General features: G+C 35.2%; 1 protein-coding gene across 1 annotated transcript in view; it reads left to right on the top strand.

Annotated features, from left to right (window-relative positions):
* LOC123671168 overlaps positions 1-20460 on the top strand; it is a 33215-nt gene that overhangs the window by 11011 nt on the left and 1744 nt on the right. Inside the window, exons 4-6 of the mRNA XM_045604873.1 lie at positions 348-464; positions 16852-17096; positions 19366-19649. Of these exons, the coding sequence (XP_045460829.1) occupies positions 348-464; positions 16852-17096; positions 19366-19649 (646 nt within the window). The remainder of the gene's footprint in view (positions 1-347; positions 465-16851; positions 17097-19365; positions 19650-20460) is intronic.

Genomic DNA, 20460 nt, shown 5'->3' on the forward strand with positions numbered 1-20460 from the left:
ACTTATTCATAAAAATCTTTAGAACATGTTTAGAAATACTAATTTTTGAACATCTTACCCATTAATTCGTTGCTAATCAATAATTAAAAAAATGTTCATGACAATATGTGCAAGGAAAACCATAAAAAAATTGTTAGATCTCTCGTCATATTTTGTTGCTTTCGTTTTGTTAATTTTGTTTGTTTAAGTAAACAAGACAAAAGTTCATTATATTTAGCTTATAGAAACTATTCGACTCATACTTCCAATCACTGCGTACAACGGGTTAGGTAATTATGGTAAATTCTTCGTTATTCTCGTGGAACGTTCGAATAGATGCTTTAATAGTATTTTCCTTCTCATTCTAGTTCCATCAAACCTTGAAGACTTACCTGAACGACCGCGTTTGGGATTTCCATTTCTACGTGAATAAAGAGTGGCCCGAACAACCTTTGGTCCTACATTTTCCCGGTATGACGAAAACGGTGAGTTCAATTAGTATGTAGAAAATAATAGTGGAAAACATCGACCGACATCGAAAACAAAAACATATTAAGCCCAACATTTTGAAGGACTATATATTTCCTTCTGCAAGTATAAACTTTTCCCTTTCACAGTGGAAATAATATTCGACTGAACTTCTAGTGACTACATTCTAATCTTTGTTTAACGAACATTTTGACACTGGAGTTGTCCTTTTCACAAACTATAGAAGTGACTGACCTAATTTATAGAAATAAAGATCGGAATTGTATTCGAATATTTGACTATTCTAAATTCAAAATTTTTTGTCATTACAAATATAGTTGACTGTTCGAATGAATATTCGATATTCCATTGTTTGACTATCAAACTTTTGGGGTATCGTGTTTTCGTGGGTAATATTAAAACATTGATGGACGACAGACGAGAACAAGTACAGCACTTGGAAACATCCTTGAAAAATCCACTAACTCAATTGGTCAACTCGTAACTTACTCCCTGAACTCCCCTCTTCCAAGTTTTATACCTGGGCTACAAACATAAGATCATTTTGTACACCTTGAATTTCTTCTTCCTTTTCTTATTCTCTAAGTTGTATGCCTGCGCAATGTTATCGTGGTACCTGCACACTAATCAGGGTAGGGGAAGATATTCTCTATTGCATCTTTCTGAGAACCTTACGAATGAGAAAGTTGTATGCACAAGTACCACAAAAAACCATTGTTACACTAATACAGGTAGGGATTCATCAAGCCAAGTAGCTTGAAATTTTAACTAACTACTTGACTCGAAAATCAAGCTCGGGAAATATTACATATTGAGCTTTACTTGACTGGATTTTAGATATTTATTGCTGAGCTTGATATGCGCGCGTCACACGGCATATATTTCTGCAATCTGGTGCGCGCTTAAACTAAATAAGGGGAATCCTCGAGCGCCGAGAGACTGAAGCATTCGCCATTGTGACTTTATTAGTAGTTTTCTCACATTTCTATGAAATCTATTGGTAGGTTTTGGTAGTTTCAGAAATATCTTTCCAAAATTTTTATCAACGCCAGCATCTTCAGCTCCTATTGAAGGACTATTTTCCAGAGCTTCTCTTACAGTTAGAAAAACCCGCAATAGGTTAGGCGACAAATCTATAAGATGGCTCATGTGTCTTAGATCCTGGCTGGAAAATTATGAAATCAAACAAAGCCTGGAGGTTTCGCAATATTAAGAAACTTTTTTTATTATTTTTTATTTTGTTATGATTTATAGTGATTCTGTTTATGTTTCTATTTCTATTATACAATATGTTCAATAAATAAAAGTGTTTTTTGCAAGGTTTCTTCTCATTTCATCATTTTTTTATTGATGTGATACTACACAATAAAACTGCTAAAAATCAAGTAGCTTGATATGATTCAAGTACTCGATGAATAAAAACTAGACTTGACTTGAAATTGAAAATCTACTACTTGACTTGAGCTTGACTTAAAATCAAGTCGAGCTCAAGCCAAGTAACTTGAAAATCAAGAAAGCCATGCAGGTACATTTATATTAAGTATTGTGACGACAAATTCGGCTAGACAAATATATTATGTCTAATTGCTTTTTATCACCACAAACTAATTCACAAATTAATAATTGACTATTGGATTTTGGAATCTTCGAACATTTAAAGATTTGAGTCCAGATGTTAGTTCCTCCATATCGTACCATCAAGGCACCCTAGGATTAATCCTCAATATGGCCGAAACTGTACAGTTCAAATCCTAAGTATTTGAAAGACATCACTCATTCTATAACGTCCTGATTGACATGAGTTGGAGATTTTTCTGTAGGTTGTTCTCATTTTCCACGAAGAGTATTACATCATCGGCATAAACTCCAGATCGCCTATTATTCAACCCTTGCCAGTTTTCATTTTTCTTATGATCTCATCCATTATGATATTGAACAGAAGTGGACTCGAAGAGAGAATTCCGCTGTTTACAGGTATTTTCCGGATAGTTTACCATTTATTCTCGCCTATAAGATGTTCCCAGAATATTCAGAGGATTTAATTTACTACTCTCGGATAATGTAAGGGAGCACCCGCTTTGTCTTGAAAATTTCTCAATTATCCGTCATTGGCGTTTCCCAGACATTCTCGTTTTTGTGTCTGCACTTTATTACGTCGCGAGCGTCGAGTAGGCTGGAAAAATCGACGGTCGGCGTCGAGAAGGGTCGACGAGTCTTGCGTTAACTGAAAGAAGCCTTTGGGGGACGGTGAAACGACTATGGTTGCTTTGATGGCATTTTGATTATGTACGTCGATGAAGGGAGAATGTTATTATAGTAGTAAATTGATGTTATAAGTCAGCTTTGGACCTTTTTATGGCCATTTCATAAGGTGTTACATTGGTAGCTTTCGATATTTTCACTGGAGGAATATTTGTTATGCAGATTCAAACTAAAACAGTAGTTCTGTCGAATTATTAGTTAAGATCTTAAAATTATGCACACTTATTTTCTCGAGTAGCGTTTATGCCCTAATCCAAATAAAACAGAAGTATTCCCTGTTTTCATTCAAATAATCCACAAAAATATGGAGAATTGAAAGTACTTCCAAATATCTTGGAGTTAAACTTGATTCTTCTTTGAAAAGAGTTCCACTTGGAAAATTCTCTTATGAAATTGAAGTTGAGGAATAATAATCTTAAAAAAATTATATGGTTCTCCATAGGGTGCTGATGCCAGCACTCTTCGTAAGGCAGTTTGATCTTGGGTTTTTCTGCTGCTGAATACTATTCTGTTTGGTTCAATAGTACTCATGTTCATGAAATTGATGCACAGATTAATGTTTCTATGAGAATTATTTGTGGAACTATTAGATATACACCTTTACTTTTGTTACCATTGCTATCACTATATACTTTCGTCTCATGTTCAAAGATAGGTTGCAGTCAAGAAATCTTCGGATAAATTACATAGTATCCAAACTTATTTCCTATTGTATCTTACCCTCCAGATACTAGAACTGTCAAATTAAAGTCAGGCAAACCTTTATGGATTAATAGTTCCTTCAATCTAATGAAAGTGACAAGAAAATGTAGTGTTCGGAATGGAGTTCTTGTAATGTCTTCGACAAAGGTCTAATCGTTTATCCTTCAGGAAGTTCCAAGTTTCAAGCTTCCTAGGAAGATTTGAGGTCTTTTAAATGGACTTAGGACTGGTCAAGGTGGTTGTAATAGTATGCTCTTCAAATGACATTCTATTGAAGGCCCTCTATGTGAGTGTGGTGTATAAGAAACTCTCGACCACTTGGTGAATACTTGTCCAATTTATAAATTTCATGGTGGTTTCCAAGCTATCCATTCAGTTTCAGATTATTTTTTAGGGTGTATCGCTAACTTTGAATCAATATAATGGGAACTATTACATTTATTACTCCTTTCTGGTTCTTTTCTTCTTTTTTGATTTAAGATTTAATTATAATATATAGTCGTCAACTTTTGATGGAGAAGCAATGGATGGAGGAGGATGGAAAAGATTTAGTTTGGATGAAGAAAAAGCCCTTCAATATAAATATGTTAGCTTCTTCTATAAACAAATACACAAACAAATCACTACACCTTCACGGGGAGACAGAGTTTTTGCTGAGGTTTTTATCTGTACTCTTGTATAATACGTTGAAATGAAGAATATCCGTTTACATTTCCTCTGCTTATACTCAGATTTTATATACACATGCTTTATTGTTTGAAGTTGTTAATTTCTTGTATTGCTCCATCTCAAAAGAATATATATAGTTACAGTTGAGGACAGTTAAAGTAGCTTAGCGGCAGAATAATTTGAATAATCCGCTCAAGCAAAACCTCTAGTAATAAAACCATTGCTGTCGTTCGAATTTTTCAACATTTTCACATCGGTTTACGTTGTCGAATGAATATAATTGAATGATAAATCATTCTTTTTGCTTTCAAAGCTTTTCCCTCACTTCTATTAAAATATTCATAACTAAAAAACTATACATGCAAACATGAAATCAGAAAAGGATAAGATAATAACGTATTAATAAAGTTTCCAACACAAAAATCAACGTAGTCTAATTCCGAACATTGTGCAGCATTTGTCGCAAGGTTTTTTTTTTGAGTTATTTTGTGGGGGGAGGAATGTTTTTTACATAAACAAATATATATATGACTGTTTGCCCTGTATGGGTTAGTTCACCTTCCATTCGAACCTTATGAAACTTTGAATAATTGTCTATTTCATTCACGTGAACCGTTCTGGCATAAAATAATGACAAAAAATACGGCGCATTCGCCATTTTGTAACAACCAACTTCTTTGATTGAGGCATTAAAATAAAAGTTGCTATAGTATATCCAAAGTCACTTGAACTAGTCCATAAAAACGATTGGCCAGATGTCCCTTCGAAGTGGATACCGCGATCCGCTGAATACCGAAGTTCATTTGAAAGTATTATTAATAAATTAATTAACAATAAATTCACTAACCTAAAAGGAATTTCTGGAAACTTGGACAACCCTTGTATAAGCGAAATATTCAGCTTCCTCCAAGTGACTTTGGATATACTATAACTGAGGATATTTTGAAAATTTCTAAATTTAATTTTGGTTTATTATATCCAATAAAACATGTTTTGGAATCGTCACAGGAAAATCGGTTCGTTCTAAGTATTTCATATGTCTAAACCTTTTTTCTGAAACCATTGAGAATATTCCAAAAAAATTTGATTTAAAAATAGTGTGTCAAACCAATTAATTATTTTAGCTTTATATCCATTTATAATAAAAACTTAAAATAAAATCCAAACATCCCTTTGGCATAGTTATTAGATTATTTCATTTTATTATTTCCAAAATTTGAAATTTTGAAATTGTTGAAGGAAAAATTCAATCCCTTCTTAAATTTACGGTGTTTACGTTTTGGAATCTACAGAATTCAAATATCGATTGGAAAAATTCGTTCGTCTGATTTATAGATATTTTCTCTTCATCCAATGAAATCCAACTCATAGTAAACAAATGAAAACGATCGTAATATGTACGACTATATGAAAACTTTATTTATTGTATCATGAACAACAAAATCATTAGAGTTAGATAAATCAATGTCAGATACTGACATTCCTGACACTTCACTATAGGGTTTTCCAATAAGAGGTTTCATTTCTATATAGAATGAAAAATGAGTATAGTTGAGATAAATCAATGTATTTTTTTTTATTGTGAGGATATCAGGCTGTTACAGTTGCGGCACCATATCCTTGAAGTGATTGTGGAAAAATGGCATAGCATTATCTATCACGTGTCACCAAAGAAAAAATCTAGAGGTGTTAAATTACAAGGTCTCAGTGGCCAACTCAAGGGATCACGTTTTCGAGAAATAGGTTAGGAAACTTTATTCGCAAAATTTCGATCGTTTCGTTGCTTGTGTGGCACGTAGAGCCGTTTTGTTGAATGTAAACGTCGTCTTCCGATCATAAAAAATTTTGAATCAGCGAAATCCCTTTGGCCACATCAATGCGAAAGTCTCTTTTCGAAAAAATTGAGGTCCAATCATGCCAGCAAACGTTGAGGATGGAGAGGCCCTAATGCGACAATTCTGCTTGTTAACGTAGCCTCCGTTCTGGAAATGGGCTTCGAAACTTTGCTTTTTGATGATGATCAGGATCATTTTGATGCATTATAAGAACCTAATCATCGAAGGTACGACGTTGCTGGTGATTGAACGGCTTGAGTTTTTGTGGTAACTGAATTTCAAAAGCTTTAAGACCTAACTCTTTATCCAAATACGATGTAATTTCGTTTGTGGAATGTCTTATACCAAGATCGTTATTAATGGCATAGCTTTTACTTGTTAAATGTTAAATGATAACAGCTGCCTAGATAGCGGGCTATTCAAAATGAACCTTCTTATTGGAAAACTCTTTGAATATGTCACAACCGTTCTTTTTTTTTCACTAGAAGTTTCGGCCATCGTGTTAAAAAAACAGCTTCAGATTAAGCTAAAGAAAAGATTGAAGATCGACGAAAATAGTGTTCAGTAGTGTTCGTTTTGGACTGAACAAATGAAGAAACAGCAATCTTAATGCTTGATGCATTTCCCTGTTCTATAACTAAGAATCGTGAATCATCGCAATCGCTAAGGTCTTATTTCAGTATATTTTCACCTCTAAGAGATTCAATTCTGAATTTTCCTGATATTAATAAAAATTTTCCACATTACTTTGTCTTGGTAGTTATGACATACCCTTTCGTCTATCAATTTTTTTTGCAAGCGTGTGTTTTCTTCCTGTCGTCAAGCTCCCCCTAGGCCAATATTCAGATCATTACATTAAATATTTTTCAGCTCAATAAAATATTCATAGTTCCACTGATGTCCGTTGCCAAGCTGAATTTCTGAATTCCCCCATTGAATATTTAATTTTCCTTATTTTGTCCACAAGTTTTCTTGCCTTAGAATCATCACAGGCGCGCACCACAACAATTTTTACATATTACCATTGAGCACGTTTTCTTCATGCAAAACTTGAAGAATTTGTTAATTTTAGATGTCATTTTCACTTCAGAATCAGCGCTCATATCAGAGCACTTTTGATTCGCAATGTTTTTTATACGATTTGAGATATTAATTCATTCTTATAAGATGGAAGAGAAAACCACTAGAGCAATTTACATTTGCTTTGAATATAAACATTGAACCGACATTTTTAAGGTGAAATAAATCCTTTTTGCCTTGTTGACCTATCAGTGTATCACCCCAATTCGAACGCGAAGCGTTTCGTTATTAATTCATTGACACTTGTTGCTGGTTGGTTCGAGGTAACACTCTTTCCGGCTAGACGAAAATTCCAATATCTGATGATGCCATTCACGAGGCGATAAAATAAAACAGATATAAAGATGAATCGATCATACGAGGATGTGAAAACCGAACCCTGAGGAACACCGGCAACTCGTCAATTCCCTAATCGAATAAACGATGCGGATCTTGATGTCCTCGATTTTTCCGCCAGTCCGGATCTGGAAAGCTGCAATGGGGCAGCCATGACCTATGGCTGGCTGGTTGCCAGCCTTGGAGAAGTACATGTAATTTTCCACGGATGGGGGCACACATCGAAAGGGATGAAAAAAGGTCCTTTTATTCAAGTAGGGCGATTGGTGTATCGATGAATGACGATGGCCTACAGCTTCCTATAGAAAAAAATGTTATTGGAGGAGATTACATCTTGTAGCAATCAACTATTACTAATATATTGTTTTAAAATGCCTAAGCCTTGTAGGCATAAAATGAAAAGCCACAGATTCCAAGTCAATTCAATTCAAAGGAAATCAATTCATCATCTGACTGACACCAAAGTGAGTCTGAGCAAATATTATCAACAGTAAAAACACAAGAGCTTTTTTTCATCGAATAAATTTCTCTTTGCAACAAAACACTTTTGCCAATCACTTATTTTACGAGAAAAACTGACATGAGAAAATCGCGACACCGAAGGTAGATACAGCGATTTTATCTAATGTCAGTTTTTCGAGCAAATTTAGTGATTGGCTGAACTTTGAGTTAAAGAGAAATTTATCTGATAAGAGAAAAGCTTGAGTGTTTTTTGGCAAGATAAATTAACGACAGAATATATGGATGAACAACAATAATAATTATCTTTATTAATACAATAAAATTCGATTATTTGAAAGCACTATATGTTTAAAATTCAAAAATCTGACAGACTAATTGACATATTTACTTGATATTGAGGAAGAGAAGTTTTTATCCGATAAAAAAAGATGCACCTTTTTTATGTCTATATAACTGGTGTGTTCACTGATTATATTTTGTTTAAGATAATTCTGGCGTCCGCTAGGAATGGGTCCTTTTTCTCTTTTTCCTCAAGGGGGAGTATAGAAAAAATTGACCAATCAACGGCATTATTTTAAAATTTTCATTTATTCTGTCAAAAATTGATCGACTTCTTATTTAACCTACATACATAACAGACCAATTGAAAAGTCCCCGATCTACCATAGTAAAACACATATTTTTGGCAAAATTCGATTTTATTATTCAACATAGTTGCCTTCGAGGCGATTATAGCGAACTTTTCGATACCATTTTTGTAGTACGATTTGCCTTTCGCTTCAAAATAGGCCTCAGTTTCGGCGATTACTTCTTCATTGGCGCTAAATTTCTCTCGAGTGAGCATTCTTTTGAGGTCTGAGAAGAGAAAAAAGTCGCTGGTGGCCAGATCTAGCGAATACAATGGATGCAGAAGCATTCGAAGCCCAATTCATGCAATTTTGCCATTGGTTTTATTGATTTGTGACACGGCACATTGTCTTGATGAAACAGAACCTTTCTTTTCTTCAAATTGCGCCGTTTTTTAATGATTTCATCCTTTAAACGATCCAATAACACTATATAATAATCGCTGTTGATGTTCTGGCCCTTTTGGAGGTAATAAATGAATATTATACCTTCCGCATCCCAGAATACTAATGCCATAACCTTGCCAGCTGACTGTTGTATTTATCCTCGCTTTGGATTCGGTTCATCGTGTGCAGTCTACCCAACTGACTGTGGATTGGACTCCGGAGTGAAATTATGGAGCCATGTTTCATCCATTGTCACATATCGACGCAAAAATTCAGGTTTATTACACTTAAACAGCTTCAAACACTGCTTAGAATCATTAACATGTTGTTGTTAATGCTGTTAACAGCTTTCTCATGTACAAATATTCGCGAATGATATGATGTACACGTTCAGATGATATCTTCACAATGTCTGCTACCTCGATCAACATCACTTTACGGTCATTCAAAATGATTTTGTGAACTTTTTTGATTTTTTCGTCGGTGACAGCCTCTTTTGGGCGTCACTGCGTTCGCCGTCTTCGGTGCTCATTTCACCACGTTCAAACATAGCATACTAATCAATGATGGTTGATTTTCCTAGTGCAGACCCCGGAAACTCTTCATCAAGCCAAGATTTTTTGTTCAACTGTATTTTTCCCCTCAAAAAGCAATATTTTATCAGCACACGAAATTCTTTTTTCCTGCATCTTTTTTCAAATAACAAAAGTAGCTACACTCACAACGAAATATATCACAAACTAATGGTGGGACAGCTGTCAAATTTTGACACATATCGTTTGAAGGTTGGTACTACGATGCATAGAAAACCTGGTGTGTCTACTTATACCTGTAAAACTTCCAGGCAAAACGGGAGATTTTTCAGATTTATACCTACTTATAGTATTTCATTTTCAAACGGCGCCAGACATTTCTGAAGAGTGCCACCTCACAGAATTCTGGTTAAGTAGAACACCAAAGCAACAAGTGGATTATCTCAAAAGTCTGAAATCAAATCGAACTAGTGCACGCACCAGGTTTTCTATGCATCTTAGATGAAAATTTCAAAATGATGCCGTTGATTGGTCAATTCTTTGTAGAGCGCCACCTTAAGGAAGAAAGGACAAAAGATCTAATCAGTGAACACACCAGTATTTTAGACATCTCACTTATAAGCGACAAAGTTACTTTCCTCGAAAAGATGACGTTTGCTTTGTCAAATACGTGCGCAAAATCCCTCCTTGGATATCGATCGTAGAAAAACGATTTCATCATGACAATTACCACATTGAGATTTGTGAAAATCGTTTCAATTCGAGCGTAAACAAGACGTCGTTTTGCTTCTATCCGACCTTCAGTATGCGACAACGGAATCGCCCTCTGCGTACAACCCTGCACTTTTACCGCATCATTCCTTCGTGATCCTGTCGAAAACCCAGAACGCCACCCTCCCTCAAGTCGCCTAAGGTATACCCCCTTCGTGATTTGGCGGGCCCGAACGGGGCGTTATTCAGCTCGTATGGAAATCGGTCCCCATTATAACTAGGCGGCTTTTCGAGAAAGACGCAATAGCGTTGCTCGGGAGCGAGTCGCGTGATCAAACGACAATATCGCCAACATAACGGAAAGTAACCGATTCCATTTAATTACAGCCGATACACTCTCTTGCCTGCTTCATTTGATTAGATTCGAAAATGAGATGTATTTTTACACACGTGGGCGGCCCCTAAGGAAGGCAAAAAAGTGGTAATTTGTTGACGTGTAATCTTCTGGAGGGTTTCCCGAGAGGAATTACTGGGTTGTTCGATGAGTTTTGCGGTTCGATAAGAATAACAGAATTTTATGGTTTGAAAAACACTTCATTATTCAGTATAGTGTCCCTGACTAAGGATTCACTGCTTGCCTTGATTGATTTTCAAGCTTCTTGGCTCGAATAATTTGAGCTTGACTTGAAACCAACTCGAATTAAGTCAAGTAGTAGTTTTTCAATGCCAAGTCAAGTATTTATTTTTTAAGTGCTTGACTTAACATTGAAAAACTGTCATGAACGGGTTGGTCAGAGAAAGTTGACCAACGTTCATTTATCTCCGGTTGAAATGTTCTTTTAACCCCTGGAAGAGCGGCTTTCCTGAGGTCTCGGAGAATTAATAATTATGTAAATTCACAAAGATGTTATGTGTGAGTTCGGCCCGTCGCTTCAATGAACAGGTCTTTTTAGTTGACTTTCTTTCTCTAGGGACAGGATTAGTTTACTGGGTCAATATAAATCGATTTAAATTTTAAAACTAAATATAATAAAGAAAAATAAAAATAACTAAAATTACACTCAACGGCCAAAACTTGATGAAAAAAAAACAAAAAATGTCTCAAATAATCTGTTATTCAAACAAAAGAAAAAAAATTCCAACTCTGAATTTGGGAGAATCGGGACTACTCAAATAAACTTATTTTCATCGAAAAAAAACATTCCAACATCAACAAATAAAATAAAAAGTAAATAGCCAAAAAAAACTTGCCCTTATCCCACGATGCTAGGTGAGTATTTTAAGCCCTGCCTAAACCTAGTTTCAATTTTTTCAAACTGTTCACTCGAAACGTGTAATTCCTTATATAACACTTCACTCCCGATCTAACCTAATTTATTCCAAAACAAATTCTAAACTTTATCCCAGAAAATTCCTATTCTTCTATTTCTGACCTAATTCAACCGTTCTTAGAGTTAAAACAATTCCTTCTTCCAAAAAAAACTTGAAATTCCTTCAACTCTCTATCATCTACTAAATTTCCTTTATTTTTTGATTCAACCTTAAAAAAAATTACTCTGATCCTCAAAAGAAATTGTTTTAATCTAAGTCCGGTTTCGCCTCCGACGTTCTAATTCTCAACCCTTCTCAATAAGAGACCCTAAGCGATACTGACTTCTTCTTTCGACCTCCACAAAAATCGTAACATCGTACTTATCTAAGACCGCCCAACAATTCCCCAAGATACCATGCCAATTAGATCATTGGTTGAAAGATTTTTTGTCCTTTTTCATTTTTTTGTCAACAGGCCTTTAACCTCAGTCCAAACTAGATTTTTATGCAGTCTCAGCAAGAACCATACTTCGAATTTGCCTACAGCCTGACAGATTTTCTGCTGTGTCATATATGACCAAAAAGCATTTACTGAACTTAGATAAGCCAAGATTTCCCCGTATCTAAATATATTCTTCTTATCCGTGAAAAATATATCGATTTCGCCAACGCAGTGAGACGATAAGTAATGAAAAGCAATAATCGATAAAGAATATATCCTGCTTCCAAGATAAGATCAGTTTACATAAGTCTCGACCGCTCTTCTGAATTTAACGTCCATCGTTCTGAATAATAATTCTAATAATTTCAATAATTTCCAAATTCCCGATTTACTACAGAACTACTACTTGACTTGAATTTGAGTTGGTTTCAGGTCTAAGTCAAATTATTTGAGCTTGAGCTACCACTTGACTTGAACTGGAGTTGATTTCAAGCCAAGGCTTAGCTACTTGAGCTTGAGCCTAGTAGCTTGAATATCAAGCCAAGCCGTGAATCCCTATCACTATCCATCAATACTCTTGTTCCAAAAAAATTCCATTTTATATATACTTACAGTTGTTATGACCTCATCATTTGATGAAAAACTCTTTCCAGGTATGATTTTTTTATATTCGGAAACAGGTGGAAGTCGCTAAGGGTCAAATCTGGTGAATACGGTGGATGCACTAACAATACGAACTTTGCATTCTTGGATTTTAGCCATTGTCAAAATGCTCTTCTGACACGATTTTGATAAAAAAAAAATGTTTGTCTTCTCCAAATCGAATCTTTTATACGAATTTTTTCTTTCAGTTGGTCTGAAAGGTTACAATTCAATAAATCAGGAATTTATCATAATACCAGTTTTCAAGTTATCCACACACAAAATTCCTTTCGCATGCCGAAAAACTGATGCTTACACCTTCTTGGCCTATTTCTGCATACGAACTTATTTCTGAGCCGAAGAACCAGGCTCACGCTACTTTTCAGCGTTTTGTTTTGATTCAGGATCATCCATAGTGATGAATCAACGCTCAAAATCCACTTTATCCTTTCGAAAATGTTGCTGAGATAGTCGCATTCGAATGTTTTTTTGTTCAATTGTTAGCGAATGCGGTATCCATTTTGTATAAAGCTTTCTGCAACCTAATACTTCAGTTGAAATATTGCTTACACTGAGAAGTCTAGGGCTTCCACTAAATTTCTTGCATCACTTATCGTTCCCCACGGAATATGATAGAAATCCCTTTTCAATATTTCATTGATAACGAAATCTTCTTGGAAGTAACACCATATAGGACTCTTCGGCACTGTCAAGTTCGTATTGAAATATCGATTTCTCTAGACTAGACAATGCTAGTGGTAGCCTTTCAATATCTTCAGATATTGATTCTCATTATTATTAAACAAAAAAGTTATGTTCGTACTAGCCAAACATGCTTCGGCAAATAGACATAACATTCTGTTCTTGAAGACAGGAATTGTCTCGAATATCAAAAGTTATACTCTCCGAGAATAAATGTGGAAGCCTTCGAATGTATAAGAATTCTTGAATCAACCACAAAAGAGACACTTTCCGTTTCCCACAGAGGATTATAGAAATCCCTTTTCAATATTTCATTGATAACGAAATCTTCTTGGAAGTAACACCATATAGGACTCTTCGGCACTGTCAAGTTCGTATTGAAATATCGATTTCTCTAGACTAGACAATGCTAGTGGTAGCCTTTCAATATCTTCAGATATTGATTCTCATTATTATTAAACAAAAAAGTTATGTTCGTACTAGCCAAACATGCTTCGGCAAATAGACATAACATTCTGTTCTTGAAGACAGGAATTGTCTCGAATATCAAAAGTTATACTCTCCGAGAATAAATGTGGAAGCCTTCGAATGTATAAGAATTCTTGAATCAACCACAAAAGAGACACTTTCCGTTTCCCACAGAGGATTATAGAAATCCCTTTTCAATATTTCATTGATAACGAAATCTTCTTGGAAGTAACACCATATAGGACTCTTCGGCACTGTCAAGTTCGTATTGAAATATCGATTTCTCTAGACTAGACAATGCTAGTGGTAGCCTTTCAATATCTTCAGATATTGATTCTCATTATTATTAAACAAGAAAGTTATATTCGTACTGGCCAAACATGCTTCGGTAAATAGACATAACATTCTGTTCTTGAAGACAGGAATTGTCTCGAATATCAAAAGTTATACTCTCCGAGAATAAATGTGGAAGCCTTCGAATGTATAAGAATTCTTGAATCAACCACAAAAGAGACACTTTCCGTTTCCCACAGAGGATTATAGAAATCCTTTTTCAATATTTCATTGATAACGAAATCTTCTTGGAAGTAACACCATATAGGACTCTTCGGCACTGTCAAGTTCGTATTGAAATATCGATTTCTCTAGACTAGACAATGCTAGTGGTAGCCTTTCAATATCTTCAGATATTGATTCTCATTATTATTAAACAAAAAAGTTATGTCCGAACTAGCCGAACATGCTTTGGCAAATAGACATAACTATTTGTTCTTGAAGACAGGAATTCTCTCGAATATCAAAAGTTACTCTCCGAGAATAAATATGGAAGCTTTCGAATGCATAAGTTTTTTCGAATCAACGACAAAAGAGACACTTAATGTTTCCCACAGAGGATTATAGAAATCCCTTCGCAATATTTCATTGATAACGAAATCCTCTTGGAAGTAACACCATATAGGACTCTTCGGCACTGTCAAGTTCGTATTGAAATATCGATTTCTCTGCGACTAGACAATGCTAGAAGTAGCCCTTCAATATTGTGTGGATGGCATTTTCCTATTGCTGATACATTGACCAGATAAATAGTTAATATCGTATGATATAATCACTCTATTGGAAATTTCACCTATTTATTTTCATCAAGTATTTCCAAATATTAGCCGTTTCATTTATTATATCTTAAGATGAATTATTTGACAAACATCGTTTTGAGGGCATAGTTTACTCATGAATCGTGGATTTTTTCAGTGGTGTAGTTTTGCCTGTTTATACTATAGTACTCTGGGGTGTTTCCTATCAAGCAGAGAAGTTATTCTTGAAACGAAAGCGTTTCTTAAGATCCTTAGCACTAAGGCCTAAGACGTCAAGCTGTAGAGATTTCTGTTCAAAAAATATAATGTACCATCTTATATTTAATTCAATATTTTTATGACAATTTGTACATTCATCAAATCCAATTATTCGACAAAAGGAAGAAATTATTATGAGATGTCCAGATATCAAATAAAAAACAACAAATGTCTTTCATTTACTCGAAGATTTTCCAATACGATAACCTGTATTTTTTCTACGATTTCTGATGTTGTGACGGTCCTTGACATGGATCGCCTTCAAGGCTTCAAGGTAAGACAAATGGGAAAAATCGGGACTGGATCTGTTTCTGATGTATTAAGGTCCATACGCAATCGAATAACCTTGAGCGATAATATTGCTGCTGCAAGTGAAAGTGTTGGAGCAGATCCAAACTTATTCATCCCTCGGCGCGCACAACATTTGGGTCCATCTTACGGCACGCTTTGACGTATTTTGTATATGGATTTGTCTCTACATATTTTCAAGGTTCAGTTGACACGAGAACTAAGCCCAGCTGACCATAGAATGCGTAGAACATATGCCGATTAGGTGCTTGAACAAAAACGTTTGGATGACGATTTTTCGCATCGAAGTTGCTTCAGCGATGAAACAAAATTTTCACCCGATTATTATGTAAGAAAGAAACACATATAGGTCTCGGAAAACCAACATCTGCCAAGTTATTGGTAAAATATTGCCGGTGAGTAATCGAAAATTGCCTCACCAGGGTCGACTCCTTTCAGAGATCATGCGACGGACATTTAAATGATAGTTTCACATATAATGAAAAGGTCTAAGCATATATTACGATAAAAATTCACTTTTGGAAACACGAAAGAAACAAGCAAAGAAAAAACAGTAGAAACGGAATTCATTTAGTTCCGAAGATCCCATTGTTAGAAATAAAAGTACAGGAGTGTTTTCAAGTGTAGTTTTAGGCTGATCACCACTTTTCTCTATTCGAGGAAATATAGCATTATGTTGATGATGTTTCATCAACTACTTTATTGGCTCATCTATAAATGGACACATATACGTTATTTGCAGCAATATAACTCAAACTCCGCATGAATTTAGTTTAGAGGATAATTACACCAATGAAAAATAATGTTGATAATAACAATAAACCTTAACTGTACCTCTAGTTATATAGCCTTCGAACATTCATGTTCTAAACAAAACATAAAAAATGTGGCAACAATAAATAATTCAGAGAACTCGCATCTCAGTTTTATAGTTTTGAAGTTCTCAAATACTCGATTCATATGAATAAGATTCAACTCTTTTATTGAGGTGGATAAGAATTCATATTTATTAAATTGCTATTTCCATACCTCTAGTACAAAACTAATGTGGGTTGTGGTCCTTATACTGTGACTAAAGTAGTTCACGGCCAAGGACAAATAAGGGAAATAAAAGAACGGGATAAAAACACTTATTCAATTTATTTCCAACCCACTAAAAATGTGTGAAGAAGATGATATTTCGATCTTATCGATTTTAACGGTCGCTGGCCACTTGGGGTCGTTGATGTGAAAATCTTTACTCTTTTCGTTGTCGGTGCAAGTGTTGTACATATGTTGTAGATGTAGTTTCTCGTAGACTGGTCTGAACTAAATTGAATTATTCGCCCTGAAATGCCGAGTTTCATGGGCATTCAGGCCGTTTTCCATTCGACCGTTAGCAAAGCCTTCACACCGAGTTCTTCTGTTTTTAGCGTTTTGGTTCGAAATTCAACTCAACTCGAATATTTTCGAGGGAATCGATAGATTCCCTACACTAATATTGGGTTGAAGTAATACTTCGCAGTGCTCATAATGCAACTGTTGGAATAAAATTTCAATTATTTTTTTAATTCGCAGCCGAACAACAAAGTCTACGAAAGCTTCAGCGTGTTCTGTCCTTGCGATCAGCTGGACAACTTAGATCAACTGAAGGAGGAAGACGTGTTGATTGACTGGACCCGGCCAATATACATGAACTTCACGCATGCAAGCATCATGGAAAGGATCGAGGAGTTCTACTCAGAAATAGGAACAATGGAAAAGATGACTGGAGACATTTATGTCCAGACTGACGAGGACTGGGAGGAAGGGAGCACAGAAATGTACGTTTACTTATCTATTGATTCTTCCATTGTTCTCTCCATGATTTGTCTAGAAGTTTTCCTTACACTTTTCTTTGTATACAGAGTGTTTGATAATTTGACGTGATTATACAATAAAATTATTCAAATTAAAAATTTTTAATGAATATAGAATAAGGAGATAAATTAGATGAAAAATTAATGCTCGAGTCTTTCAGGATCAAATTGTGAACAAATTTTGAAAATTCTGGTATTTACAAAAAAAAGATATTGAACCCAATCATAAATCAATGAATTGTATAACGGAAAAGATCAGGAGAGGGGGGCAATATGAATGTGGATATTTTGAAAATTTGAAAAGTAGAAAAAAGGAAAAGAGATTTCTATTTGTTCTTTTGCGTTTGCATTTTACATTTGATATGTTTTCATACTTGTGATTAGGCATTCACACACCAAATACAAGTAATAGTCTAACTAGAGCTTCTGTGGTAGGTATTTTGTTTATTCCGATGATTGAACATGATTTTGTAATATGTTTGATATTGTTAATAATTTATGGAATTAATATATTATTATTATATTATGAAAATAAAAAAAAACTAGTGTTTATAAGATAACTAATATACATTATAAAGAAAATGTATCCAGAAGTATATCAAACAAAAAATAAACAGGGTGTTCTACCATTGACGCGACTCTTTGAAATATGTATTTTTGACTCAGTATCGTTAGGCTCAATTAGAGCTAAATTCTCAAATCGTTTGTAAATAAAGAAGTATAAATGACTGAACATGTTTTTCTTATGGAAAACCTTATTTTTCATTGAATTTTCTGTGATTGCATGCAATAAATATACCAAGAATCTATTTTCCATTCTTCTAGTATTCACTTTCAAAGTATCGTTCAAATGAATTTATTAATTTCGAAGTTATATGGTTTTTCCAGAGGCTCGCCAATTTATTGAAAATCGAAATATCTCGGAAATGGCAGAACACTCTGTATATAAAAAAAATTCTCATTATTATTAAACAAAAAAGTTATGTTCGTACTAGCCAAACATGTTTCGGCAAATAGACATAACATTTTGTTCTTGAAGACAGGAATTGTCTCGAATATCAAAAGTTATACTCTCCGAGAATAAATGTGGAAGCCTTCGAATGTATAAGAATTCTTGAATCAACCACAAAAGAGACACTTTCTGTTTCCCACAGAGGATTATAGAAATCCCTTTTCAATATTTCATTGATAACGAAATCTTCTTGGAAGTAACACCATATAGGACTCTTCGGCACTGTTAAGTTCGTATTGAAATATCGATTTCTCTAGACTAGACAATGCTAGTGGTAGCCTTTCAACATCTTCAGATTGTTATATTATTTGACATACCTCGTTTTGACGGTTTAGTTTACTCATGAATCGTGGATTTTTTCAGTGCAGTATTTCTGCCTGTTTATACTATAGCATTCTGGGGAGCTTTCAATCAAGCAGAGAAGTTATTCTTGAAATGAAAGCGTTTCTTGAGATCATAAGCAGGAATGCCTCAGACGTCAAGCTGTTAGAACTCTTCAAAAAATAAATGTACTCACTCCCATGTTGTTATATTTTATATTCAATTCAATATTTTTATTAGAATTTGAACCTCCATTAAATCCAATGATTTGACAAAAGAAGAAATGATTACGGGACGTCCAGATATCAAATAGAAAACAACCCGCCGATGATTCTTGGAGCCAAACTGTATAGGTAATGCGTTTCCATTTTGAGAAGAACAGATTTCAAGAAGACGATCAGGCTTGTGCGCTGCTCCAGCGATCTTTTTATAATATTGAGGAATTTCTTGAGTATACATTCGAATATACGTCTTCATGTCACATTTTCAGTTTTTTTAATGTTCATGTGATGTGATATACCTTTGACAAAGCAGGCGTTCTTAGTCATCTTTGTGATAATCCTTCTCTCAGAAAATTGGTGTGTTTCTTCCAGGAACCACTGACCCCTGATATTACACACTCCATCTATATAGTGGATAGTGGTGAGGTTTATGACTGAAACAGTACAGTTCTTCCGAGAATCGCGCAGTCTTCGACGCCATCTCTCGGATTAAATTGCCACCACATACCTATTTGCTAACTCTTATGCTCGAAATCACCATTATATCTTACATTCATACTGAAAATGCCTGTAAAGACAATAAAGATGATAAATGTCAATCAAAATGGCGCAAAGCTTAAATATTGCGACCTTATTGAAACACACTTCATAAGTTCATAATGCCTATGTTTAATTTCAGAGAATTCGCAGACGATGCGGAGATGCTGCAGCTGTCACCCGAGCATGCACCCACCATTTACGAACTTTACCCCGCAAATCACATGGAATGCATCGAGGTGTTCGAAAAGCTCATGGCAACACTGCCCTGTTACGGTGTCTTCTCCAAGACGGGAGAACTTGCCGCTTGGATGGTACAGTCGTACTATGGCGCGATGTTTTCGATGCAGACAAAGCCCGATTACAGGAGGAAAGGCTATGGCCTCATCCTTGCCAAGTACCTGACCAACATAGTCAAAAACCGCGGTAAGGTGTAGATAGGTTAGATTTATAGTCCGTTCGAATATAGGTCGGAGCAATATAAGCATAATAAATGGCATAGGACGGAGCAATATAAACAGAACAAATGGCATGCTTTGCACATAGGGCAACTCATATCATTGGTAAAACGGTTATGAATCCTATCCCTTGTTTGTCCCTAACAGGGTGCCAGGTTCTACTCGTGGATATGATCATTCGAATCCAACAGTATAGGTGGACCTTCATTTATTCATCGTCAACGTTTACAAATGCCTATTAAATAACAGCAGTACAGTAGTTGACAGTACATTTCCGAGTTGATAGTTTTGATCGTAATAGATAATTTCTTGCAAATATCACCAAACAAACATCAAAACTTTCCTGGCAGTCAATACTAGCTTGGCCACCGTTTCCGCTTGACGTTGTCGTAAGTGATCCACTTTTCATCATACGTCACCAACCGCTTCAAAAATGGGTCGATTTTGTTGCGATTCAGCAGCGATTCGCTGATGGAAATTCGGTCCATCATGTTTTTCGGAATCGACGAAACCAAAATTGCTCGTGATTGGCTATTACAGTATCAGGACCAAAAACGCTATTCAATTTTCAGCCGCCTAGCTTGCATTTACCCCTTCATCGAAGAAAAACTGTAAAAAATAGCGTATTTTCTGTTTGGTAGTGTCTATCTTTGACTTGCGCTCGAACTAAACTGAGTCAATTAATCACAAAACTGTCAGAAAAGTTTTTGTAGCCCCAACACTGATCCCTGAAGTATATCAGCGTTTTCCGTGATATCTAAAGTAATTGATTTTTTCCA

Source organism: Harmonia axyridis, chromosome 1 (assembly GCF_914767665.1).
Source record: "Harmonia axyridis chromosome 1, icHarAxyr1.1, whole genome shotgun sequence".
Classification (NCBI taxonomy): Eukaryota; Metazoa; Arthropoda; class Insecta; order Coleoptera; family Coccinellidae; genus Harmonia; species Harmonia axyridis.